Source organism: Hippopotamus amphibius, chromosome 5, assembly GCF_030028045.1.
Source record: "Hippopotamus amphibius kiboko isolate mHipAmp2 chromosome 5, mHipAmp2.hap2, whole genome shotgun sequence".
Lineage (NCBI taxonomy): Eukaryota > Metazoa > Chordata > Mammalia > Artiodactyla > Hippopotamidae > Hippopotamus > Hippopotamus amphibius.
In genome coordinates this window covers 15,222,588-15,250,032 of record NC_080190.1, presented here as the reverse complement: position 1 = coordinate 15,250,032, position 27,445 = coordinate 15,222,588, and the positions used below count along the sequence as shown (strand labels likewise).

The following is a 27,445-nucleotide window of genomic DNA, read 5'->3' as shown; positions in this document are numbered from 1 at the left end:
GGACCTGCCTGGAACAGTCTAAGGCAGCCACGGTTCACTGGCAAGAGTGACTTGGCGGTGGTTTGTCTCCGGCAGAGCACCGGCCTTTCTTCTAGGTACATCTTGCTCTTATCCTGTGCTGCTGAGCCTCTGCCCAAAGTCGGCTGTAAACCAACGTTCCAGAATGTTGTCTAAGGGTACAATGCAAACTGAACAAGAGTATTGCAGTTAACGTATAAACAGCAACAGGCCCACTTTTAGGTGGTTCTAGGATCTTTTCTAATGGTGACATGACACCTCTGGACAGGTCTGAAGATGATCTCCTTTAAATCATGTAACAGAGAACTCAAAATTGGCACCCACTGGATTAGACAGTAAACTTTATTGTTGTTTTTCATAGGTTTCCATGAAGAACACACATTTTTCTACTTGAATGAGGAAGCCGAAAAGGCTGCCGTGGCTGGTGAGCTGCCTGAGCCCCGGGAGCCCATCTTCCCCACAGAAGTTGGGGCGGAATCAGCCAAAACATAAGGGTCTTCTGGACGGGGCTGCACAAACCCCAGGTGACAGCCACCCCACTGCTATTATTGCACTGGCAGGTCCCAAGCACTGTCTTCATTTTGGTTTTGCTCTAAAACTTCACTAGTTTGTGTGCTTTTTCTTCTTTTAATTTCACTGGTGAAATACAGAGATAGTATTTTGCCTGAAACTCTGTGAACCTTGTCTTCTAGCCGTCACATTTCTATGGGGATCTTGTTTGTACACAAGCTCTCCTGTCCATTTGGGGGAGTCATGACCTAGTAAAAGAGTACAGTACTCTTGCTACCAACTCCACACTCAGTTCAAACACCTTGTACTTTTACAAGTCAGAACATCTCTGAAAAAAATCTTTCACACTATGAGCTCTCTCTGCCAGGAAGGAGTACATCTTCTGTTTCATGGATTTTTTTTTAAGAGCCAAACAGCTGCTTCTCACTTTCCTACCCTTAATTCCCTTTTCTCTGAATCCCACCTCTTTCTAAATTTTAGTTGTTCGTCTATGATTTATATCCTTGGGGGTCTCCTCAGATCCTTTTTGGAACAAGAATGAATATAAGTGAGTAAACACACCAATGAATGAGTATTCTTAAGGCAATTAAATGCCCAATTATTTTTACTACAGCATCTAGTAGGTGATTAAAAATGATGCAACTTACAAACTGACTGAACTGTCTCTTTTGAAAGCCAGTATTGGGGTTATAGTGGAGGACGAACAGAAATAAACATCTTCAAATATATACCTACAGATATGATAATATCCAACTGCTTTATATGATTTAGATTCTCTGTTCAAACAGTTACCATTTGTTTTTCCCCCAAATTATATAAATTGCTATGTGCTGACCTGTGGGAGAGTTGGCCAAGTTTAGATTTCTGATATATTCTAATTTACTAAATAAGCATACTGAGGACCTCTCCTTTTGCAGAGGCTAATAGGGGAACATAATGGCCTTATGGCAGAGCCAAGGCCTTACTCTATAAAAGCAGGGATTTAAAAACAGACTCAGTGGCAGACTCTCTGAGAGCACAGGGCAGGAGAATCGGTCGGTATCACTTTAAGTTGGGAGACCGGTGTCACAGCGTGTGGTTGCTACTGCCTTTCCCGATGCTTAGCAATAAACAACGGAGGCGTGTTCGCACAGCCTCTGCACACGTACAGCCACACATACACACACACCAATGAGATATGGGAGATCCTAGGAGGGTATGCCCTGGAACTGTGACACAAATTACAATGAATAAAACCAGAGCTAAAATGTGCAACTAAGTTAATAACTGAATAAATTAAATTAACCAAAGAAGTGCTTTCTTACCTCAACCAAGTCAACACTTTAATTTCCACGCTGAGCACAGCCTATTCACCTTTTCCTCACTTGAGGACTGGAGTCACCAATGCATGTGTAGCATTTCAAGTTTCTGAAAGTGATAAGCACTGTTTCTATTTATATATTTTCTCTTTCTACGTATAGGTTAAAGGATATATAGTAGATATAAAACAGATATATGTAAGATATTACACGTAAAGAGATGAAAGAAATTCGTCATACCTTACATTAGAAAATGGCAGTGGGACTGGGAAATGTTAGTGCTCGGCAGAAACTTCGCACCAAATCCAAACTTTCCGTAAGGGCTGCCTAATGATCTGCCTGAGGTCAGTGATGCTGAGAGACGGCTAGCCACTCTCCACAACTCATTGCCATATAAGCTGAAGCCGTTCCGTGATGAAAGTGATTAAACATGTACAGCGTGCCTTTATAAAAACCATCCACACTTAAGATTCTCTGCTACAGGCTATCATTTACCTGACATACAACCTAAACGTGGTCTGGAAGGATAATTAACAATCTTTACCTGTACTACTGCATTTCTAACAAACATTTTACCGTTAACCAAAAAGGTACGGAAGGAGGAATTCCTGGTGAGCAGCCACAGCCAAAGCCCCCATCTTTTTTACACAGGCCTATCAAGGCCGAGTGGTTATATCCCTGTTACTTCCTGCCAATCAGAACGTCCAGAGGACTGATCAACTGCTGAAACCACTGTAGGTGGGGAGTTTATGTGAGACTAGCTCAGATACAGAAGGGTGCTAGAATTAATTTTATCAGATTAATTTTAAGTGCTTTGTGAATGCGGTGAAGGAATAAGCAGCTCAGAAAAGGCAAGAACACTTTCAAAATACCAGTGTCTAAATGTTGCCTGGTCCAGCTAACACATTTCACCAAATGGTTAACTCCTTAACCTGGAAAGGGCGTGTGATGAAATATGGAAGGCCAAGTGTACATATGTTTACACTCCTAAATCTGTGTAAGACACGCCAGCAGACGGATCATAGACAGAGCACAGACAATGCAGAAAGCAGTAAGTAACACAGAATACAATGCCTCAAAATAAGCCATTCTGTGGATTATTACACATTACTAAAGTTATCAAGTCTTCTACAATTTAAGAAAATTGTATTAAAAGAATGTCAAGTTAGGTGAACTAAACCAAAAATGTCAATAACCACAATTGACCTTTAATGGGAAACCGTTGGTGCTTTTTAATAAGTGTGGGGAGGAGAGTTCAAATCACAGCATAACAGAATTTGTTTTTAAGTGAATTAATGCAGTTTGTAGTTAGTATATCATATAGCAGTATTAATCAATTAGGGGAAATCACAGTTGAAAAACATTACATTTTAATTCCCTATGAGTAAACTGATAAGTAACTGTAAAATCATCACTGGAAGAACATGGAAACAGTCGAGCATAACAAGCCTACAGAAGATAATGATCTCCAGACTCAGGAAGTACATTTACCCGCCCATCCACCTTTTCAAGCCTGTGTTCAGCATACGTGCAAAAATAAAATACAACTACTGCAATTATTACTATCATGTTCTTTTGCCCTTAGGTGAGAAACACCTGACAGCTTCATGCTGAGCTATGCTAACAAAACTAAACCTTTCACTTTCTTTAATAGTAAAATTACCATTACTGAATCATTGTCATAAAAAATGCAGTCGAGTACATTACCACTTATTTTAAATAAACACCAATTTTGAAATAATCAACTCCGAAAAGCTGCATAAGTTTTTTTTTTAATCCCTGTTTACATTTCTATTTATTCACTGTAGTAGACTGAAACATTGTATTTTTAGAGACTAACTACCACCTAATTTCTTTAAAAAAAACAAAACAACAAACCTGTGTAATGTGGAACAGCAGTGAAGCAAGAAAACTGTATGCTTGTCACTTATCTCCACTGCACATAAGAACTGTGATAAAATATGGTCCTTGTGCCACATAAGAACATGAGAAAACACAATTAACTCATGGCACAGAGCACACGGTTTACCAAGATAATACTCTATTAAATTCAAGGTTTGGACTTTCTCCTCAATTCTGCATTCAGGCCACTAGAGCCTTCCCTCCAAAGTCCTTGTGCGGCTTGGACACAATCAATAGGATGTGTTTTTCATCCCATAGTTAATAACGTGTATAATTAACACTGAGTATGGGACTATTAGTTGGACATCAGCTCCTGAATTTTAAGCTTATCTCAGTACATCCTAGAAAGTAATTTGCATGCCACGGTGCCTAACAATTTCCATGCTACTGAAGTTTCTCCATCAACACAGGATCAGGCCCAAAACAGAAGCTTCTTTGGAGGCTTTTTAAATCACCTTAAGCTAGTCAGTTCTGTTTATCCAATTATAGACAAGTGCTGCAAACTTTCATCATTACATTTGATTAGTGGTATGCACATTACCTAAAAAGATAACATCTGAATTTTTTGTAACCTTCTAAAAGAAGTCACACCTCATACAGTAATTAGAAAAAAATCTTATCCCTATAAAGATTAAAAAAAAAAAACTACAAAGAATGTGTACTTTGCTAACCAGCTTACTTATATTTATCAGTGAACTACTTACAAAAGTGACATCAAAAAAGAACCTATACTCTGAATACAGTGACAAGAACAGAATGTCTATAGCCCTTGCCAATACACCAAAACTAATCATGTGCTTGTTAAAAAGGACTTCTGAACAAGTCAGCCTTCTGGTTTATGAATCAGCAGTTGGAGCTGTCTGTATCTCTTAATTTTTCAACACTGTCTTCTTTGTATTCTGGTTTAGTTTCACCTTCGTCATCCTTGTGTTGAGCTGGATCTTTTTCAGCGACCTGGTCTTTGGTTTGGGGTTCGTATGTGGAAACAGGATCTAAAACTACAACTGGTTCAGCTTGTTTTTCACTGCCAATGTATTGTCTCCTGCATCCAGTGTTACTGGGAGGCCTAGGGGATGAACAGTTAAACAAAAAAATTAAAAGCAGAGAGAGAAAACATTTACCTTTCATATTCCTGGATTCAGAAGAGCAAAAACCCCAAAACATTCTAAGTCTAATCAACATGCAAAAAGTGGTCTCTGAGGTGCCAACCATTAAAAAAGAAAAAAAAAAAAAAGCTATTAGATTACATATTAGGAGCACAAGGCCAGAAGAAAGGCGGGAAAAGAGCAATTAACTGCGGAAGTGTTAAAAAGCCAAATGCACCTACCTGCTTCATTGCACCTCTTCTGAGAGAAGCACAAAGCTCTCGGATATTCTGTGCATCCCTCCCCACCGCCTGCTGCCCCCAGTCTCCTGTCCCACCCCCGCTTAGCTGGAAGGAGCCAGTGAACCCCTCCTTTGCGTGCCCGGGTGTGTATATGTGGTTGCAGATTAGCTCTGAGGAGGCTGCCTCAAGGAGGGAAACAAATCATCCCTGATGGGCAGCTGAGAGAGACGCCAGCCGCTGCCATTACTGGCAAGAACAACTCTGGTCAGACCTGGGGAGGGGTGAGGGAAGGAAAGGGCAGATGGGAGAATCCAGAGAGTAAGCTGAAATGCTACGTTACCATACGCGTTTTCTAAAAAGGAGAATCATGTTTGAGAAATTTCTTACTGAATTTCAAATGTGGTCTCTTTTTCCACTGAGGTTTCCTCTCTTCTCTTCTGATGTAAGAAGGTATTGCTTCTCCACCTAAATGGGTGACCATTTCCTTGTGGAAAAAGAGATGTCCTGAAACACTCTTCTCTTGCCACGTGTCAGGAATTTAGGCCGTGGGCACCTAGTCCTCTCAGAAGTCAGGTCAGGAGCCGTCATCTGAAGGTACTGGACTGCTGACCTGATGCCTGGAGGTGCAGCGGTGTGTAGTAGGCAGGGCAGAGGCTACTCAGACTTATATGGTCTTCTTGGCAAATGCTAGGATACTAACCATGACCCAGCACGCCCCGTCCCACCTCCACCTCTGGATGTCAGGATGTGCACTGGTGAACTCTTGGCCAGCGTCTGCCCTCTGCTCTACCAGTCCCTTGCCAGGACTTGATTTCTACTATTACCTGACCCCTAGGTCAGATCTGCTGGTTAAGACTCTCTTAACACCTAATACTTCTCCCTTGTTGGACTTACCACAGTTATAATTAAATATTGGCAACCAGTTGTTGCATGTCTGTCCTTCATGTAAAATGTAAGCATCCACGAGGTGGACTACTTAGCTTTGTTCACAGTTACACACCAGCACCCCAAGCAGATCCATTTGTGGAGTAAACAAATGAGCGAAAACTAAAGAGCTACGGTGTGTGAGAGGCTCAGAATGAATGTGCAGAAACCAAGGCTTTGGTGTGAGGAGGTCTGGAGGTCTCTCTTGTACAATAAAAGCAAAAGAACAAATGATTAACTATCAAGACGAAGTGGCCTGCACGATCCACCCACAAGTACCAAAACCCAAACCCAGTGACCACAGTTCTATCACCTCGTACGATAAGATCTGTCCCCACAGGGCTACCCAGTTACAATGTGTGACATGATCATCATCGACAAGTGACGAATACATAACTGTCTTCTCTGCGGGTGGTAAAAGCAAAGAGATGACCAGGGGGCTGAAAGGAAAGCTACACTGTAGTGAGGACAGGTTCCTTTATTTTTGCCTGGATTTGGCAACACCCTTTTCATTAGAAAACACCCATGACACTGCCCATCTACTTTTGCCAAGGATCCACTTCTCAAGATATCTGTTACAGTGCTCTGGGAATCAATATAGGATGTAGTTACCCCGGTGGTATCTGGCTTGACTTTCTCCGACCCAGGCAACACCGGAAAGACTGAATCCATTAGTATGGCCAGAGAAGCAGAACCACCATGAATGGCATAAAGATTCATGACAGGCATTAGACCTCAGGCAACGGAGAGAGCAAGTCAGGCAGTCTACGTGAGTCTGTTGCCTCTGTGTATGATGCTGGGCCTGAAATCAGCAGGCTCTGCAGTTGAAAAGGAAGATGGGTGAAAAGTGGCAAGAAGCTGAGGACAAAGCAGAGCTGCATCCGTCTTTCACAACCTCCAATCCTGATGATACAGATGAGCTACAGGATCAACTGGAGCCCTTCCACACAGAACTGCACATGCACCTGGCCCAAGATTTGGGGAAGCTGGAGGAGGAGATGGGGGAGCTGGAGAAACTGTGGGCCAGCTGCACCACGTGCCAGCTAGGTGACAGCATGCATGAACTGTAACAGAGCCTGCCCTACGCAAAACTTCAGAGCATTAAAAAAAAAAAAAAAAAAAAAAAGACTACTATATATCGTTTCCACTTTCTAAATCTCGTGCAAATTCCTCTTGTGGCAAACCCTAACCTGGAAACAAGTGGGCAAAGGAATTCAAGGAAATGTAGTTGCAGCCTAACTAAGTTGTTACACTTCAAGCCACACGAAGTCTGCTGGTCAAGTCCCAATCTGGTTCCACTACCCCAGGTCTAAGCCCACTGTAGATAATAAGCCAGCCAGCCTGCTCTACACATGCAAAGAGAGTACCCATCTCATTCTAGGTGAGCAACTTCCACCAACCCATACTGAGCTCCATCACTTTCATAGAACTACCATGGATGTTTTCATGCCCATGTGTGTCTGCAGGTGAAGGGGTGGTGAACACATCCTAAAATGCTTTCTTCATCAGCTGGAGGCTGAAAACGCCCAGGAAGTGCTCTCAGGGATCCACAACAGCAACAAATGCTGACTGAATTGAAAACTCAGAAACTTTGTATTGCCAGGCTGAAACTGTTCTGGAATTGTCTCAGTCTAGAGAATTGTTGTTCTTTCCTGAAGTCGGCTTCTCAATAATAGATTAATCTATTACTAACTCACCTGTATACTCTGATTTGAGAACTCCTTCGTTTATTACAAAGGAGTTCTCAGATTGTTCTCTTCAGTTGTTTATTACAACTGAAGTTGACAGAGTGGAAAATGTCTCTGATCTATGTGCTGAGAATCAGAGTAACTACTTTCTTAAAGATAATGACCACTGACTTGGAATCCCAATGGGTTCAGACTAAACGAGACTATGGCGACCATCTAGTCCAACTGGTCCTTTCACAGATGAGGAGAATGAGGTTTGGAGGGGGAAGAGCCTGACCTAAAATCATACAGCTTATCAGTGGCAGGACCAGGACAAGAATCAGAAGCTCCTACCTCCCTGTTCCTGATTTTTCCACATCACACAGCTATTTACCAAAGGCATCTTCTGAAAACATGATATGATGCCACAGGCTAATTCTGGCATGTTTACTGATTCCTTCTGAATCCCTGTTTTCAGCTGCATCTTTCAGATCTATAAATATAAAATCCATCCCTTCAACCTACCCCTTGTTTTTTTTTTTTTTTTTCCTTTGTGACTTAAAGCTAGCTCTTCCTGGTTTGATATCATTAAGTCCATTCTGGTTCCCAAAGGGCACTGCCCAGGGCTTCTCCTGGAATAAGGGGTCTTCCTCCTAGGCTTCATTTCTAGCTCCATTCTCATCTTATGGGAAGAGCCAAAAAGCCCCAGCAGTGATGGTGCCAAGAACCCAGGCTCCCACTCTAGGCAGCCACAGTGGTAGGTTCTAGGTTAAATCTGAAGCTTCTCCCCCAAGGCAAAAATTCCAGGAGCTCAAATGTAACAATCCAATAGGAACTGTAGGATACTATTGTTCTGTTCAATTTTCCCACTTTAATTCTTGATCTAAGAGCAGTGACTACAAATAAGGAATTAAAATTCAGTATTCATAAAAAGTAGGGCAGACCTTCTTGTACGCTGCAAAATCTCCAAGTAAAACATAAATTTTATAGGTGACATAAAGACTAAAATCATGGAATGCTCAGGCTGAGACGGATTACTGACATGAACTAGTCCAGCCTTTCCATTTGTCAGGTGAAGACACCAAAGAGTGCTTCCCTGGTGGCCCAGTGGTTAAGAATCTGCCTGCCAATGCAGGGGACACGGGTTCAAGCCCTGGTCTGGGAAGATCCCACATGCCGCGGAGCAACTAAGCCCGTGTGCCACAACTACTGAGGCTGCGCTCTAGAGCCTGCAAGCCACAACTACTGGAGCCCACGCGCCTCAACTACTGGAGCCCACGTGCCTAGAGCCCGGGCGAAGACCCAATGCAGCCAGTAAATAAAAAAATAAGTAAATGAATTTATATAAAAAAAAAAGACACCAAAGAATAGTGAGTTAAAAATGATTTGCCCAAGGGCACACAATTTGTTAATAGCAGATACAGGATTATAATTGGGGAATCTTGACCTCCTGTTCAGTACATACTGGTAGTGATTTTTGATCCATTCAAACAGATATTTTCGTGGGTCACTTAAAATCATTTGTTAAGTGCTATTTCAAGGCAAAAAGAAAAACCAAAAAGCAAAATGAAAGCTAGGCGGCCATATACCAATCTATGCCACTCTATGAAGCCTGATGCCCAAGTACAACTTGGTTGCTCTTTTAGAAAGCAGTTACTTTCCCCAACTGCATGCAAGAGGGCCAGAAGGTGGGGCTGGGGCAGATGGGGCCACAGCTGGTGAAAGGAAAAACCTGACTCCAACTGGTACTGGTACCACAAGAATCAGAACAATTGCAAGCGGTACTGCCAAAGCTGAACTTTATAATACAGGGACTCGGTGATTTCTCAGACTGTGTTACAAGAGCTGAAAGTGCAGCATTCTAATTTTTAAAAAGCACATCATTGTTTGCATTCAATGAAATTCCTTTCAAAATCAACTTTCCACGTTCCAATTATATTCAACAACATTCTAGCTAACATTTCGGCTGCAATTCAAATTAACTAATGCCCAAAAGAGCCCTAATAGACATGGTTCTGAGCTCAATTGAATACAATCAAAGCTCATGAAATGAAGGGGGGAAATGCTTATTTCATGCAAATTTTGCATATCGCTCAAGCTTAATTTTACTGATAATATAAAGGTGGGACATTTTGAACATTACAGTGAATGAAACTTTTAAGCGGTGAGAGTTATTTTATAAAATGCTACCTCTGAAAAGCTGATTGCCAAACAGTATAAAAACGGTTTGAGGCATAAATGCCAAGTTCATTTCTATTTCACTTCTGAGGTAACTATCTTTCAAATCGCAACAGCTGGACTATTTAACACAATCTGGTGAATCAAAGTATAGTTCTTCTCTGGTCTCCCAGTGGGACGCCTGCATTAGTCTGTGGCAGCCATCCAACAGATGACGCACAGCCGGACGGTCTGAACTCTGTTTCATTTACAATAAAAATGGATAAAGCTGCAATCATATTTACCACCTTCAACGACAGAAAACGGAAAGATTTAAATTTGTCTTTATAAAGTAGTTTCCTGGGAAAACTCCAAAGAGGAAGTCAGTTTTGTATTTTCCCTTGTGTAAAAATAAGAAGTCTTACTTTTTTTCTTTCCCCCAAGCCTTTATACAGTTACTACAGCAGTGAACAGTAGTGGCATTACAGCAGAGGTGGGTTTTATTGTTCCTCTCAGACATCCAATTTTTCACGATATTTTAACACACTTGTCCAAAATTTCCTCAAATAAAATTTCAAACATAAGGTGAAACTTTCCATATTATTGCTAATTCTAATACTTTTAAATACAGTGAAGGTAGAATGAAGCTAATTTCTTTTGGCTTTGTGTACTTTCTGAAGCTGAGTTTTAGCTCAAAGAATAAATTAGTTTGCCAATTTGGCTCAGCTTGTATTTGAGGGAAAAATAGATATAATTTTTAAAGTGTGAAAACTAATACTGTTAAACAGAATACTGCCATGGTTGGAAATCTGACATCAGCTCCTAGATGCTGATTTGCTGTTAAGATGAACAAGAATTCCTTTTTAACAGAGGTTAACAATGGCTGGGCAAAGACCTCTGTGTCCACATGGAGCCATAGTTTCTTTGGTGGAGTAACTGCAGCACAGCCATCTCAGGGCACGGGTTACATCCCAGACCACACTGCATGCTACGAAGCCTTGTCCCCGTTCTTTTATTCTTCTACTGTAAGCTGGACTGTGCACGTTTACAGATTTCAAAACACACTGGCCCAGGGAGGCTCAGGAAACTGGACCATTCTCATCAGCAAGTCGATGATAAAGCATGAGCTAAGACTGATTTTAGCTCAGGCAAAGATTCTTAAATGTGTATGATACTTTTTTTGGCTACCTTTTAAGCTTTCTGTAATTTTGTACAACTTTAAGTCACCATGGAAAATCCATTGAGATTTCAGCTATGAAATGTGAATGTTATTTAAAAGAGAGATTTTAAGAGACTGTAAAGTCTTCCATAAGAGTCACCATATATAAACCTGGTTCCTCAAGAAAGCTGCCATGCACAAAATGTCTGCATTTTCAGTCTTAATTTTCAGAACAATATTTTTAAATTTTAAAAGATTTTTCTTTAATTTTTACTATCATATTCTTTAAACTCTTTTAAGATGAAAAGTCATGAAGAATTCAGTGTGCTACTTTTCATATAATTATATGACAAAATATATTTCAAATGAAAAGCATTTATCAGGTTTCAGAAGTTAAGTCAATTTATCCTCAGGTGTGAAACTGCATTTAAGTTTTAGCCAAAACTTCTATCTGAATAAATTTTAAGTCTCCACGACTCCACTATATAAAAATAAAAGGAAACACAAATACTGCAGAGACTATTGAAAGATGTTTAAAAAAAAAAATGACAAAGCACCAAAAGCGATTTGGTTCACCAATGCAGAAATGATATATTTTATATTAAGTCTCTTAAAATCATAGGTGTTTGCAACTGGAGGCAAATGTTCGAAGGCAATTAATCCTTTGAGAGAATTGAGACTTACTCAGCAGCATTTTTAACAGTTATTTTGAGATTTACTCAACAGAATTTAAACACTAGGTGTAACACAGCCTGAACAATTAATCTGAAAGAAGTTGCTGTCTGTAGAGCAACTCAGAACAGCTCAGAACCTGTAAGACAAAACTGACAGGCGGATCTTCTGGGCGGCCCTCAGGAAAACTCCTTCTGAGCAGGGAGGAAAAAAACTTCCAGAACATCCAGTTGTTCTGCTAATTTTGTTGTTAAAACTTAATTGTCCATGTATAGGCACATATGGAGAACCTTTGTAGTAGTGCTTTGCTGATTTCCTTCAGTGTCCCTACACAATTCAGTGGTACTAAGATTACAGTTGAGAGCAGAGCAAATCCTTTAATTGTATAAGAGCATCAAGTTAAGCAGTAACTTCCATGCAGCTCGTTCTGCTAGCTAGTAGTCTCTTCTCAGAAACAAATGTTTACTAAGCACAGGGAAGGTGCCTTCCTTTCTTCCCTCAGCACGATGCATGCAAACACATGCACGCACACATACACAAAAGGAGAAAAAAGAGTAGAGAAGGAGGGGAAGAAATGGTAGAGATGGAGTAACAGGAAGAAAATCCACTTTTTCCACCACAAGGACTAAAGGAACTTTTCTGTTTTCCATTTGAACAAAATGTTGACCCAAATCTCTCTATAGTAATAGTTGAATGGCCAACCAAATTAATTTCCAGATGAGATCAAAATTTGAGACAGTTTTATGCCAAGCTTCCCTAAAAGTAAGTTAAAGAATCTCAATCTCTATTTGGTAACATATTTCAAAAGCTCAGATTCTCCAGCTTCAATGCAAAAGCCCAATACTTTTCAATTTCATTTTTCTACATTAGTTTTACACTGGAAATAATGGGGAAAAAACTGAAGAGACCAGTTAGAGGTCAATCTTACTTTTAATTGAAAACCTGAAAGACAATCAGGTTTTTTTCTTTCATAGAAACATTTTACTGATTACACTAACCATGAGATATCTAAAATTTATCTTTTATCAACAACCCTTTGGTATTCAGTTAATAGCTCAAACAAGATGAACTCTTACAAAAATAAATCTGTGTGGGGCCAAAAGTCACAAGTTTTTAGAGACACCATAGATCTAGAAATTAAATGCAAATTGAAATAAAATGGCTTCATTGGAAACAGTCATCCTTCTATTGAAACTGAAGTCCTGTAATTGCTACATAGGTTTTTGTTTTTTAAATTCTTCTAGGGCACAATGTGACCTATTTTGACCTCCCAAACAAAAAAGGCAAGCTAGCTGCCTGTCTGATGGTTAAAAAAAAAAGGAAATTTTAAAGAGCTTGATAAAGCTTAGAGTTTGGGGAGATCCGGGGTTGAAGATAAGTAAGCATGATCAATTAGAGAAGCGTTAACTGGAAGGGTCTCTGGCAATTGTGGCTTAAAAGCATCTTTGAGAATGACCGAGAGATGAGGACACAGCCATGAAATCACTGCAGATCACACCAATTACAACAGAAACTGGGTTCTACCCTCTGAAGCAAGGTTTTAGAGATGTAACTAGATGAAATGAAAAATCATCCTTGAGGCTACCCTGTTTAACTGTAACTGTCAGGAGTATATTCACCTTTCTGAAAGTAATTAATAGAGAAAGTGAACACAGATGAACAAAGCTCAATACAGACAAGGCCACTTCTAGATGAGACTGTTCAGAGACAAAAAAGCAAGATTGTGAGAACACAAGGTACTCTTAGGTCTCTGCCTGACTGTGATGCAGAACACTTTGTAAGATCTGCTTATCTCTTTCTCCATACCGTAGGCCCATCAGTCCTGCCTTTCTTTATAACAGAGATGTCCTAAAATATGATGACCAATGGAAACTATAGCATAAGCTCAAAGGATCTAACTGGTAACTGACCAAAGGTGGAAGTGACTCACAGAGGTACAGCATAAAGTGGATACAACAATGAAATTTATTTGCGACTGTAGAATGTATGTTTTGAAACAACTGTGTTCACAGTGATTCATCTTTATATTATCATTTAGTAAAACACCTTTCTAATCCAATGATTACAGTCAGATATTTTCAAGGTATTTGACTTCTGGGAATGAACTAATCTTCAGCATGTTTGAAAATCAATAAATAAATAAAAAAAAATGTGTAAATGAAACACGCCAAAGACTAAAGGAGCTTAGGCTGGTATTCTAATGGTAATTTTTGAAGTGTATTTGCGAAGCATGCCCCTTTATTGGACATTTGACATGAAAAGCATTAAAACAATTTCTTTCTAAATCTCTTACGTCTTCTTCCTAATTCAGATTGGCTCTCCTTTTCAGAATTCTTTGCTTTAGTAGGTTACATTTTCTTCCCTTGGCAAAAGATATTTTAATTGCTTACTTTAGTCTTAGGAAGAGGAAAGAAAAAGGGAGAGATGACACTGTCTATGAGTATTTAGGGTCAGAGGAGCAGGCTGTGAGTAGGGCAAATGGAGCAATTTAACGACAGAATCATTGCTTCCTATAAGAGAAACCTTGCAGTGATTTCCTTCCCTTCCATTCCTGCAACTCTTAACACACTCAGTGCAGTATGCTGTATAGTTCAAAAGCGTGGGCTCTGAAGTTAGAATGAAAAAGGTTCAAATGAAATCTGAACCAACTATCAATTTAGGAATAGAATTTTGGGCAAAACGTTTATGTCACTAAACCTCAGTTTTCTCATCTGTAAAAGAGAGATAATGTCCAATCTGCACCTTTGGAAGAATCAAAATAACACACGAAAGTACTGGCTTAAGAAATGTTAGTGAAACAGTAGTAACAACAACAGGACATCACAGAAGCAAATTCCAAAATTCTGAGCCTCCAAATTGGAAACTGCTCCATTACTCACAGCCCCCATCTATAATCAACACGGACATCCTGCCTATAGCAATTTAAGCACATTTCCTCTCAGATGAATGTTACTATAATATGGATATATTACAATATATATTGATGAGGAGTAACAGAAAATGTTAAAGAGGCGAAACACATACAATGGAAGGTTGTAGGCTTTTATCCCCAAATGTTTTCCCAATTTACTTCTCTTATATCAATCGAGATCATCAGATTTCCCCATTCTGTTGATAACAGAGCTAACGTGTCTCAGGTACCTCATACAGGCTTCAAATGGAAGCCAACTTTACCCATATCCAGGTATTATACTGCACTTTCTTACTTATTGTTCAACTTATATTTGCTTCTGAAATATTAACATCCTAGTTACCCTTTAATCAACATCCCAAAGTGTGTAAATTTGGAACTAGTCAACCTAACTGGAGTTCAAGAAGGAACCCTTGGCTTGACTGTACTGCATGGTACTTTTCTGTACACATGGTTGGGAGGCATGTCATGGGTCTGTGTCACATTTTAAAAAATGCATCTGCAGTGGTGGCAAACTAATGGTTATTTCCAAAAACTGAATCAACTTGCAAAAGCCAAAGTCATTTAGAAACATATGTTGAATACACAGTAGTGGTTAAAATGGGCCGTATCGGTTTTTGACCAAAATAAATACTGACACTAATTCTCTTACAGGGCTTGCCGAGTGGTTCTAAAGCACTCTTTACTTCTCACCCACTTTTTCCACCCCAGAATAAACAGATAGGAAAGACTGTCCAATTTATTTCCTCTCTGGTCAGGTATCTCTAATCCACACAGGTCTAAAAGCATTTGGAGCAACAGTGACAGGGCTGGAATGAGTATCCTGACCCCTAAGAGTATAACCCTGGAGGAGGGCAACCATTTCAATTTGGGTTTGTAAGTTCCTATGAGGTAGTTTGAAAATTAAAATCTTTCAAAAAATTATTTTACATTTCTAGATTTCTGTGTGTTTTATTGTAAATCTATATTGAGATTCATCTTGGGGGTAAAGAATATGTGCTTAACTCTTGTTCTTTATCTTAATTGTGAACATCTTTATCAAGCAATCAAATTATTGGGGTTCTAGAGCTGAAAGAGACTTTGGAGAGTATCTCATCCATTTGCCTCAATGTTAGATTAGAGAAACAACAAAAAGTTAAAAAAAAAAAACAAAAGCCAGAGGTTCCATGACTTTCCCAAGGAAACCTGGCCCAGTCAATAAGCCAGGTGTTCAGTACCTAAGCTTTCAACTCTAACTTTTGTCCTTGATAATCCAGTAATGGCCCAGCATTATATTCTGCATTAAGACAGAAAAGGAATTTACTGAAATACTTGCCATATATTATTTAATTTACATGACAACCCTACAAGGTAGGCATCCTTACCCTCATCTTCCACATGAGGAAACAGTCACAGATTAAGTAACTTGCCTGAGGTCATAAAGATAATAAACAGTAAACCCAAGATCCAAACCCAAGGCCTCACTGTAGAGCTGGAGTTCTGGAAACGATTCAACGCCGCCTGCCACCGTGTGCACGTGTGGGAACACACTGGTTTAGAAAACTGATCACACTGTGCTTCCTTGTTACTCCTCGTCCAGTCTACAGGCTTTTACTGGTGAAAATACAAATCATTCTCGTTTTTTTGACCCTGTGCAACACTCAGCCTATTTCCAGGTACTGTAGCTCTCTGAAAGTAATGAAGAGTCATCTTTTAAAAATCCTATAATTTGGAATGTGCCCTATTTTACACTGCCCATCCCAGCCACTGACGGGAGGGGATCACTGAGTCTCACTCTATTTTAACACTGTCCGATTACTCTGGATTGGCGGGAAAACAAGGCTGATACACTTCACCCGCTTGGCCAGCTCTTCACCTCTCATGGCAGAAAGGGAGCTTATGAGCATAATTCCTGTCTGAATAATAACTAATCACAATCAATGAAATTCAAATTCACTGTTAGATTTAAGATATTATTACTAGATAGTATATACTCATCAGAAATAATTGAGGACACAAATATTTCTAAAGCTATTATTAAAAGAGAAATACCAACAATTAGGCTTCTCCGAGTCCCAATTATCTTTTTCTTCTTTTTTCTTAAAAAAAAAAAAAAAATCCTTGCTTGCTCAGACTGGTGACAAGAATGTTAATTTTAATTAATCCTTGCAATTAAGTATTAAAGGTGTCTCTTGCCATCTCATAAGTTCCTAAGAAATAAATCCATGTATCAGCTCTGGCTCTACAATTTACCAGACAGGAGTTACTCAATTATTTGGAACACACACATGTGTTGATTTTAGGAATTTATTAAAAGGAAAATAAACTTTTGGGAATAGCTTGATGCTACTTAATTTTCTGGATAAGTGCAAATCTCATGCAGGAAACGTCTTTGTTTCTGGTAAGTGAAGCTCTTATGCAGAAACACATCTTTGTTTCTTGCTTCACTTTAAAAGTTTTCTTAGCAGGTAAGCGAACTTGCCTGACCACCTGAGGCAGTGAGCACAGCCGAATCTTTCTTTTACAACTGGGTATTCTGTTGTCTCTGATAACTTTATCTTATGTAGATTCAAAGATGCAGAAGATATGCAAAACTGAGCTGAATGTAAATGAATTCTGGGCATTTAAAAAATGCTTGAAAAACCAAGTAAGCAACCAAACAAACCAAAATATCTAATATTTATGTACACACATGTGTGTACATGTGTGATTGCTGAATGAGGCGGGAAGGCTGGTTAACTGGGTATTCTAATTAATTGATATTCTGCTGTTTTCTTGATACTAAAAATGTATTAATGCATTAACTCATTCATTTATTCAACAAGTATTTCCCAAGAGCCTACCATAAGGCAGGAATTTTTCCAGGTGTTTGAGATACACTAGTGACAAAAAAATGTCCTACCTTCACGGAAGTTACATTCCAGGAGGGGAAGAGAGAAAATAAGCATATGTATAATAAATGAAGTATGTAGTATGTTAGAAGATAACTGTTATGGGGAGAAATGGAGTAGGGCAAGGGAGAATCAGAGTTTAGGGGAGCTGAGTTACAGTTTTAAATAGGGTGGTCAAGACAGGCTTCATTGAAAAGATGACATCTGAGCAAAGAAATGATCGAGGTGAGACAGTGCAGCCACTGGGGGGAGGGCATCCGAGGGAAAGGGGACCGAAAAGCAAAGAGCTGGGTGGAATGATACTAGGCCACAGAGGCCAAAGTGGAGGGTAGAAGGGGCTTGTGTGTGTGTGCGTGTCCATGCGCACATGTGCAATACTGTTACATACTAGAGGCTACTGTGACTGATATCCTCCCTTGACCCCGATTCCCTGTCAAGAGCCGATAATGCCGCTCACCTGAAAAACACTACAGTGGTGGCACCACAGGTCAAAACAAAGGTGCCGTTACTGGAGGGCAAAGACACGTTTTAAAAGCAAAGGAAACACTTCAGTTTTTAACTGCTGATCTCACTTCAAAGTGACATTCAGGTCTATGAGGTAAGACAATGTGGGTGCCTCTACCTTATGGCTAGTATAACAGAGTGAACCTACTAGTCAAAGCCAGCCAGAAACAGCCCTGAAAATAACCCTTCTCATTTCCAGTGGCTAAACCTGTTTCAGGGGATCCTAAGAAATCACATGAGTCTTTACATTTAAAGCTTACCTATGACTACATTAAGTGAAACTCCTTTTACTCATTAAAAAGCCAGGTTTAAACATAAATGAATGAAGGGCGTCTGGGAAGGGAATAATTACCATGTACATACACAAGATGCTTGGATTCATTTGGATAGTCTAATTGTACTTAAGGAACACAGTTTTCAGAAAGGCACTCTTCTTTGCTAAATGACTGTCAATACGAAAATGCATGGCGTTAGTTATTTCAGCTAAAGCATGTCAAGAACTGAATAATCAAGCATTAAGTTACAAAGTTTAAAAGTTAATACAGCAGCACAGAGTATTTGTATTAGTGCTTTAAGTAGATAAATTAAATTGAAACGTGTCTTTTAAGCAGTCATTGAACAAGCAAGATGAGAAATAAATTGAGCTTCACATAGGCCTTTATGGCATCTAACAACTGTGTCTGTCAACACACGGATCCTTTTCACTGTCAATTCAGCACACATTCTGCAGACCTTGGGCCTGCAATTATTTCATTTCCTTTCTTGGAAATGTAATTTCCACTTACTTTTGGAGAATAAAAGGCAGACAAAAGGAGGAAGGAGTTGCAGTATTTTCTGATTAAGATTATCTGTGTAAAATGGTAAAGGAAAAAAAAAATCTATACACACACACGGAAGCATTTCTCAGAAACCAAGTTGTCTCAGCCAAATTGCTTTTGTGTCTGGATATTGGTTCAAATGTAGCCAGACTGTTGATGTCAAATTAGGTGCTAAACAAATTTAATAGGACAGATGAAGAATGAATATAGATCATCTTTCTGTGAGAACTGTTCAAATGACTCCAGTCAAAAGAAAGGAAACACATGACTGCAGGAGAAAATGTACTTTTTAAACACAATGAAATTAGATAAAACTGTAAATCAGCAAAGAAGGTCATTCATTCCAAAAGAAAGAAAAAAAAAAGTTAACAGTACCAATAAGAGAAATGCAAGAGTGGAAGAAAATACCAGTTGGCAAAAATAGATCTAAAATGAATTTCAACTTCATTTGTCCAGGCTTCACCTTTTAAACTAAGACAGGTATAGCTACAAAAAAGGGTTCTTTCTCTCCTGATAGAACAGGAAATCAGAGGTTTAATTAACCGTGATTACAATATTCGCTGATCTGATTTGTCTCACCTCTTCCTTTTCTTTATGTGACAAGCCAGCTGACATCCTGGCAAGAGAACTAAAGCAAAAGTAGACTAATTTCAAAAAGAGCCTGCCATTGTTATAAAACAAATTGATTCTCCACCAGATCTGTCTGAAACACATTCAATAGCAGGATTAACTCTTTGACAATCAAAGTGTCACTTTCAAGCCAGTCTATGTAGGTAACTCTTTACATAGCGTGTTTTCAATCTCAGAACAGAGCAATATTAAGGCACATCTTTAACTGAGAATCGGAAAATAAGGTTGTAAAAACATACCCTTCAAAGTAAGTTTGAAGATCTAGTATCTTCTGAAAGATCTAGTACCTTCTTTGGCTGCTCATGAACCATTAAGAGGGATGATCTAAGTAATCTTGAAAGGATGATTAAGTGTCTTCTGATGCTGAATAAGGATCATCCAAGTCAATTCTTTGTGTAGATGAAGGATCTGATTACCAAACCAGTTTTGGGATGGAATTCTCTTTATATATATCTGCTTTGCATCAGAATAAGACCTCTAAGCTAGGAGCCTGGAATCAAAAGTTGGCTCATCAAACAGAGGAAGAAGAGTATTTACTGGTGAACCAAATCAAAATCTCTCTAAAGAGAAACAAAGGAAAGTAATACACAAATTAGTCATCACAGATTCTTCTACACACTACTTAGTAAAGAGCATCATTACTTACTGAAATGTAACCTTGGAACTTGTGCATCCTTCCAATTTACAGGACCCTTCACCTGGCTCGGGTGTTGGGGGGAACGGGCTGTTGAATTCTGCCTCCAGAGTTTTCTTGTTCAAGGCTCTTTTTGTTACACTGGATACAGAACCCAACACTGGCATGGATTTGGACTCTGAGGTGGCTAATATTCCAGTTGGACCTTAAAACCAAACATATACCTCAAGTTTAATAATTCTGTTCAATGCTTATTAATATGGTACTGAAAAACAGATTAGCTGAAAATCCCTCAGGAAGTGAAAAGGCCAAGTTCTGTTAAAATTTCAAGAGCATGCTGGAAAATGTTCCTATTAGAAATCTGCTCTGCTTTGGTGGTACTACTGCTTTTCAGTGCACCAGGACCACGCTGAGAAATTGTGTACAGACTTTTAACAAACTATAAAACCCCAGACCACGGTTTCCTCAACTGACCAGAGTCCTTAGTAATACTGGAATTGTGAAGTCTTTACTTCTCACAGAGCATGGCTTTCTGACAGCCCTACTTGAATCACTTGGCCTCTCAAGAGTTAATTCTTCCCAAAACTCAGCTCTGATTTTAAACAGAAAATGGAATGATGACAAAAAGCTCTTTTTAAAAGGCTCAGGAAGGCTTCCTGAGCATTAAATAGCTTTTATGAACATTTTCATTTTAATGTGATTGAGAAGTAAGTGGATTTATTTCCTGTTAAAATACAGACACAGGATTATAAAAACTAAGTGGCAAAGAGTTTGGCTGTTTACCTTTCGGACTTTTCTGCTCTTTGGATAGGATCAGAAAACTATAATAGGGCTTGTTACTACAATTATTGGCATATCAATCTAAAACTTCTAGCCACTGAAGCTAAGCTCCATCATTACTTTCTTTCTATCTTCAGTTAGGAAGATACTATCCTAGACATTTTTTTTAAAAGCAAGATTCTAATATGTCTTCCTTGAAACTTCAGAAAGAATCCTTTTAAAACAAAGCAATTTATGAAATGTCACAGATGTACAAATAAACTTAGAACTTCTAAAAAATTAAGCGAGGGAACAACCTTGAAAGGTGCCACTAAGAAAAAAGCAAAACTCGGGAGTCTCTACATACTTAAGAAATCATCTCCTAAAATAGAAAGTACTGGTGGGTACAATCCAAAATGCTAGCTAATCCTTGATCATTAATGTTAGGCTCTGCAATTTCATTCTTATATTTGTACATGAATGTGTCTGATGTACTACAGTAGTGTAACATATGAACTCCAAAAATGAAGTTCTAATTTGAAAAACCTACCTAAGTGGTGCTGGAAAATTGTTCAGCCATTGTGTTATTGCAGCTCCTTTAGCCTTACTTCACGTGGGAGACACAGACCCCCGCTGGTCTGGTGGAAAGCCTCAGCTCACAAAGCATCAGTGTCTGCCTTTCTCATTTATTTCTCCTACACCATCTGAGCAGACAAATCTGTGACATAATATTCTGGTTCAAAAGGCCTTTCCCTCCTGCCTGTGACAAGCCTCATGTTGCACTGGGATGTGGAAGTAAAGAGAAAAGGGCAGAAAGATCAAGAAAGTTCATTCCTAAAAGCATAAATATGAAGCTGAACTCAAGATTTGCTTCAGAGCAGCTCTATTCTGCCCTTGGATGACTGCTGACTGCAACAGTAGATAGCTTTAAGCAATCTGTCCTTACAGAAAAGCAAGATCTGTTCCTGAATACACATCAACGCCTGCTGCTTGTTCTGCAACTGAAGCCAATTAAAAAGGAGGGAGGGTGGGTGAGCTGAGCCAGAGCTCTTACTTTTCTTACATAAAAAAAAATAAAGAAAGAAAATAAAGAAAAATGCCTAATGTTTAAGATGATGATGACACTATTATTACTGCATCCTGTTTAAGTTGTCCAGTGTTTTCCAAGAGGCACCTGCTGCTCTTTGAAATGTCAGTTTTGTAGGCCACAAGTCCAGGTAAATCAAGGAAATACCAGTTAGTCCCATAAGAAAAATTCTAAAGAAAAAGGTATTTCTGTGGCCGCTGGGGGTGATACCAACTTGGGATATGAGTTCTGCCAACCTCAGGCTGCCTCTGCCTCTCTTATGATGCTTCCTCTGCCTCTCTTATGATGCTTCCTCTCTCCACTTTGTGACCTCACCTTTAGCCTTTCCATGAGCCTTTGTGAACAGAAGAAAAAAAATCTCAGAGATTCAAATGCATCTGAGGAACAAACCTATCAAACTCAGCTCTGTAATTTGCTCCCACCATGCAGTTGTGCTACTTTAGCTTCTTATTTCCCCCTGCCCCTGGAATTTTCACTTTGTCATTTCATGACCTTTAGAAAAAGATTTACTTAGTAAATACCTCTGCCAGTTTGATGTTTGGAAAACATTTGAAGCATACTAAAAAAAAAAAAAGGTATTTCTTTTACCAGATGATAGAGTTTGTAACTTTGTTCCCCCCCCCCCCGCCGCCCTTCTTGCTTTGGCTACTAGGGAGCTCAGAAGAAAGTTTCTGCTCATAAGTCACTCCTTTCAGTGTGTCTCCTCTCCACCCTGCCAATTACACAGTTCTTATTTCTCTATCCAAATATTAATGCTTCTATTGAATATATATCTTATTCTAACTTCCCTCAAATAATACCTTGAATATTTGTATGGTGGGATATAATCAATAAAATGAAAGATTCTCACCATGCCTATAAAATAAATGTGTTCCTACCTTTCTCCACACTTTGAAATATTCAAATTTCCATATTGACTAAAATAAAAACATTTCCTCGTTTTTCCCATAGAAGACTAACTCTGAAAGAGTGAGTGCTGCAAGTTTGACCAAGTGAGTGAAGAATGCTTCTAGAGAAACAAAAAGGTCAGTGGCAAAATACAAAATGTGAATGACAAAGCACTAAAATGGCATTCACAAAGTCCTAAAAATTAATGATACCCACAAGAATACTTTAAGGATGAAATGCTAAAAAGTCACAGCACTAAGTCACAAATGAATAATGATTCATTATGGAGGCTGGTAAATGCCTGTGAAACAAACAGAAAAACGTCTCTTATGACATCCCTTATTTTTCCTGAGAGGTGGTTATTTTTTTGGAGGTGGGTGGTAATTCTTACAGGATATTAACAGCAGGATTTCTAAACCAAACTAAAAACTGAATGGCTAATTTTTTTTTTTTAAAGAAGGACTCAAAGCTTTCACCTTTTTATAAAAAAGGTTTGGCTGGTATTATGCTGCTTCTGGCTCGAGGAACCAAGTTACTCAATTGAGTAAGTCCCTATATGAAAAATAGAGTTTGATTATCAAAAACCCAAATCCTTAATATTCTAGCAATTTAAACTTGGTAGACACGATGGCAATGCAAATTTAAACTGTTTGGAGTTGACTGTACAGAGTCTAAAAGATTCAGTCCATTAGCTATGGCCACTATTAATTTTAGTTTAGGGTAATTTTTCAAAACCAGCCTCCTGGCAACAAGGGGAAAACCTCACAAAGGCTTCTGCTAATTCCCCTGACCAAGCTGATGGAAAAAAACTGAAGACATACAAAGTGAGTTCTGGAACATACTTTGAAGTCTAATACATGCATATCATGACACCAACGCAAGCTGTGATCTCAAGATGCTCAGATGGTCATTTATAGTTGATGACAGAGCTGGACTTTCTCATTCATTTGGTTCACAGGCAAAAACAATAAACTACATGGGTATGAAAAATAAAGACGATTTCTTTACATTTGTAACTGATTTGTAATTACTACTCTAGTTATTAATTATTGTGTGCTTTGTGGCAGGCACAGTGTGAAGCACTTTTTATATACTGAAATATGCTGACTTAATCCTTAGAATAACCCTCTGAGGTAGTGCTTTTATTGTCCCTATTTTACAGATGAAGCAAACTGAGGCACAGAGAGGCTGAGTAATTTGCTTGAAAAGGCAAGCTGTAAATGGCAGAGCTAGGATTCAAACGTGTGCCTCTGGTTTCTGAGACTTTGCTCAGTGCTACACTGTCAACAGAGCCCATCCTGGATGTCTTTACCGAAGGGCATCTTGCATGACGCAAGCCACATCCATAAACAGCCTGATTCCCTACAAATGAACAAACATACCAATAAATAAAAATACATAAACGCTCTTAAGAGAAATCCCTAAGTACCTTTGCCCATCCAATACTTCTCATTCACATCAAACAAAATTAAGAATAATTTTAAAAAGATCATTTTAGGTTAAAAAGGGACTTAGAGGAAGACGCTTCAGAGAGGAAGAGTAGAACTGTGGAGAATTTAAACCAGCTTACTACTGCTATCTGCTTCTGTTGTCAACTTTCTGCGACGCAAAATCCTTTCTAACTCAGTTTCACTGTTTTCAATGTGAAGGGATTTTAAGCTTCTTGAACTAGTGGATTTGTTAAGTGTCCCCTAAAGTGAAAACAAAACAAAAACAAAAACAAAAAGGTTAATGTCTTAATACAATACACAAAAGAATATAAAAGTCAAACCACCAAAACATTACCAGAATTTGAATGGAATTAGGAAACTAAAATGAATTTGCTATATATGTGTTTTTAATGTGCACATTTTTAGCAACTCATAGTGCTGGATCATTTAAGAAGATGCTACTGATGATGTAAGATGTTAGCTTTCATATCAAAAGAACAGCACAAGAACACCTCTTGATGGGCTAACTATATGAAATTCAGTGGTGGGAAGGTACCTGCACATCGATGATTAAGATTCTGATGTGTGTTGTTCAACCACGTGGAGAAGAGAACAGATATATTGAACTCACCTTAGAAGCTTATCTTGATATGGCAGCCACGAGTTACTGAACCCAAATCCTTGCAGCACTGAAAAACGTGGCTGATTCTTCAGAGAGAATGACCCTGGCTGCACACCCGGTGACAACGGTGCCATGCTGCCATAGGAGGCACATAATGCTCTCCAGTGGCCTACCCAAAGAAGCGCTGCACTGAGCACACCACGACTTCATTGTGAGAGAGGAAAGGTTATAATCGTATGGGGAGGCAAGGAAGGGCCGGCACCGTAACCCCACACTCCTCAACAGAGGAGGCAGTGAATGTGTTATTCAGGACCCAGAAGACACTGAAGGAAACAAGAGACGCCATAAAGCTGTGCTCCTGCTGAAAGGGGTACTGACTTTCAAGAGGACAGAGAAAGACCCAGGCGGTGCTTCCCTTACCCTGGCTCCTCTAAGAAGCATGTTATGGAGGGGGAGCTATGGTTTTCTATCTCCACTACCAGTCAAGTGTTTGTACAGAACACTGGGTGACGCACTTCTTCTTAGATTTAAGGGGTAAGGATTTAGCACCCTACCATTACAAGTGGTCCATTTTCTTTTCTAAGAAATGGCCACTATTTCCTTGAAATAGCCCTCCTCGGCTGTGCCACAGGCTTGGGGGGAATAAAAACCCAGTTGAACCACGATCTTTTGATCAGAGAAAATGAGGACCTCAAGTCAGGTATAACTTGCCAGACTTCATGCCAGAGTCGGAAGGCAGCCTTTGTCCACCAAGGCTAACAAATAGGCCAGCCTTTGTCATTTCAGCTCACTATGGGTTTGCCTTAATCCTGCTCCCTGCCCCCTGCCAACTTCCGAAGGATTCTAAGAATCCTACTGGCTAAAATGGTAACTCATGTTTCTTCTTCAGCCTATAAAACAAAAAAAGTAGCTTGTAAAATTAGGTAGTTACAAATCTCACATGATATAGGTTATTATGTTGTTTTGTATAGAAAGGTGTTTCTCCCCCCAACTGCACAAAGTTACAGAAAAGCAGCCTGTTGTCAGGGGAAAACTGACTAACAAGATTAGCAGGTTATATTCTTCTGCTGTCAGCTGTTTAACCAAAACTCATGAGTAAAATACTTAAGGCTCATATTTTAATCAGGTATCTGATACTTTTCCCCTGGAAGAACATCCTTCTGTTTTGGATTTATTGCAAAAATTCATAAAATACATTAAAGGAAAATCATATTACATGTAACACTATAATAGTTTATTTCATAATTTAAAAAGATTAGGTTTTGTTTATTAAACAGTTAACAATGCAGATCTGTACCCACTCATCAAAGAGTTATATAGTAAGGTAGGATCAACACTGATATGGTAAAGAAAACAGAACTAAAAACAAATCAGATAAAACATTTTTAATGTATTAGAAAAACTATTCCTAAATCATTTGTGTTTATAATTTGTAAAAAACTGTAACAGAAAACAGAAAAAGTTATGGCCATTACCATTAAAATCACTGAAACTACCAAACTGTTTGAATATCAAGGACATTCTGTGTGATTTCCCCAATGGCTGGAATTAATTCAAGAAAAAAATACATGTCTGTGTATGTGTCTATGTAAATGTACATACACATATACCTTTCAAAGATATTTTTTATCGAAGAATTTATCTTTCACAATATTCTCTATTTTTGTCTGGATAACAGCATCACTTCCCCAAACTCCTGACTGTGGTGAGCTACCCTCTCATCACACCTGATACTGAGGAATCCATGTTCCAAGTTCTAATCCTTGAATCCCAACTTTTTTCTCCATTCACCGACTGAGGTGGTTGATTCAATGAATATATAAGCAAACTTTACATATGGAGGCAATTATGGAGGAAGGGTTTCTGCATGGATCTCAACTGACATGATCAAGGAGCTCAGCTAATAAAGTACCAACAGTGTCTTAATTATATATTTATATTGTAAACATAAAATTAGAGAATCAGAAATTACCATGTGGTACATACAACTCCCTCACTTCACAGAGAAGAGAATCCTAACTCAGTGAGCCAGGTCCCACAATAAGTTAGTGACAGGGCTGGACCTTGAACTTAGCTTTTCTAATTTCCAAAACAGTACTCTATTTCTACTTCAAACCCCTTTCATCATTTAAGTCTTAACCCCCATGTTAGTTAACTGTTCATAATACTGACAAATCTAATTGTCAGGGAGAAAAATGAACTATTCAACAATTCCTGGGTAATCTGAAAAACTGAAGATGTTCAAAAAAGACCTAAAAGTGAATTTTTAAAAAGCTGTTTTTGTCTCTTTGATTGAGAGACAACTGAACTTGAGAAGAGACTTTCAGACTAATTTCTATTGATTTATTCTTTAGAAATTGCCATTTCCACTCAGAGTAGCTTTTAAAAGGCTGATGTGGCTCAAGAGGTTTGCAAAAGCTAAAAAAAAAAGAGAAACCCTTGTGTGATTATGAGAAATGAGCTATATATTTTTTACCCACAAAATACACAACTTTAAAAATTAAGTGTAAATAGACTGGGAAAAATAAATTCAGTCAACACTGAGACTTTAAAAATTGGCTTGAAAAGTGTACAACTCAAAAGAGAGTGAGGTTTTCCAACTCCTCCCAAACACGAGATGTGTTTTCCACCCATGTGCTAAGTTTCAGCAGCAGGCTT

The 27,445-nt window shown here is 38.9% G+C and overlaps 2 protein-coding genes across 10 annotated transcripts in view; one reads left to right on the top strand and one right to left on the bottom strand.

Annotated features, from left to right (window-relative positions):
- Positions 1-13,865, top strand: part of ENO4 (enolase 4) — a 37,936-nt gene extending 24,071 nt beyond the window's left edge. For 3 of the 4 annotated variants that reach the window (XM_057737605.1, XM_057737607.1, XM_057737608.1), the window contains exon 14: positions 380-1,375. In XM_057737605.1, the coding sequence (XP_057593588.1) occupies positions 380-510 (131 nt within the window). In that variant the 3' untranslated portion in view covers positions 511-1,375. Of the gene's footprint in view, positions 1-379; positions 1,376-13,445 lie in introns of those variants that run through there. The other variant, XM_057737606.1, reaches the window with a different exon arrangement.
- The window catches only part of SHTN1 (shootin 1), a 94,111-nt gene continuing 69,704 nt past the window's right edge, over positions 3,039-27,445 (bottom strand). For 3 of the 6 annotated variants that reach the window (XM_057737604.1, XM_057737599.1, XM_057737601.1), the window contains exons 15-17: positions 24,306-24,426; positions 20,014-20,206; positions 3,039-4,794 (exon numbers count right to left, since the gene is read on the bottom strand). In XM_057737604.1, the coding sequence (XP_057593587.1) occupies positions 4,572-4,794; positions 20,014-20,206; positions 24,306-24,426 (537 nt within the window). In that variant the 3' untranslated portion in view covers positions 3,039-4,571. Of the gene's footprint in view, positions 4,795-19,799; positions 19,928-20,013; positions 20,207-24,305; positions 24,427-24,460; positions 25,678-27,445 lie in introns of those variants that run through there. The other 3 variants (XM_057737600.1, XM_057737603.1, XM_057737602.1) reach the window with 3 other exon arrangements.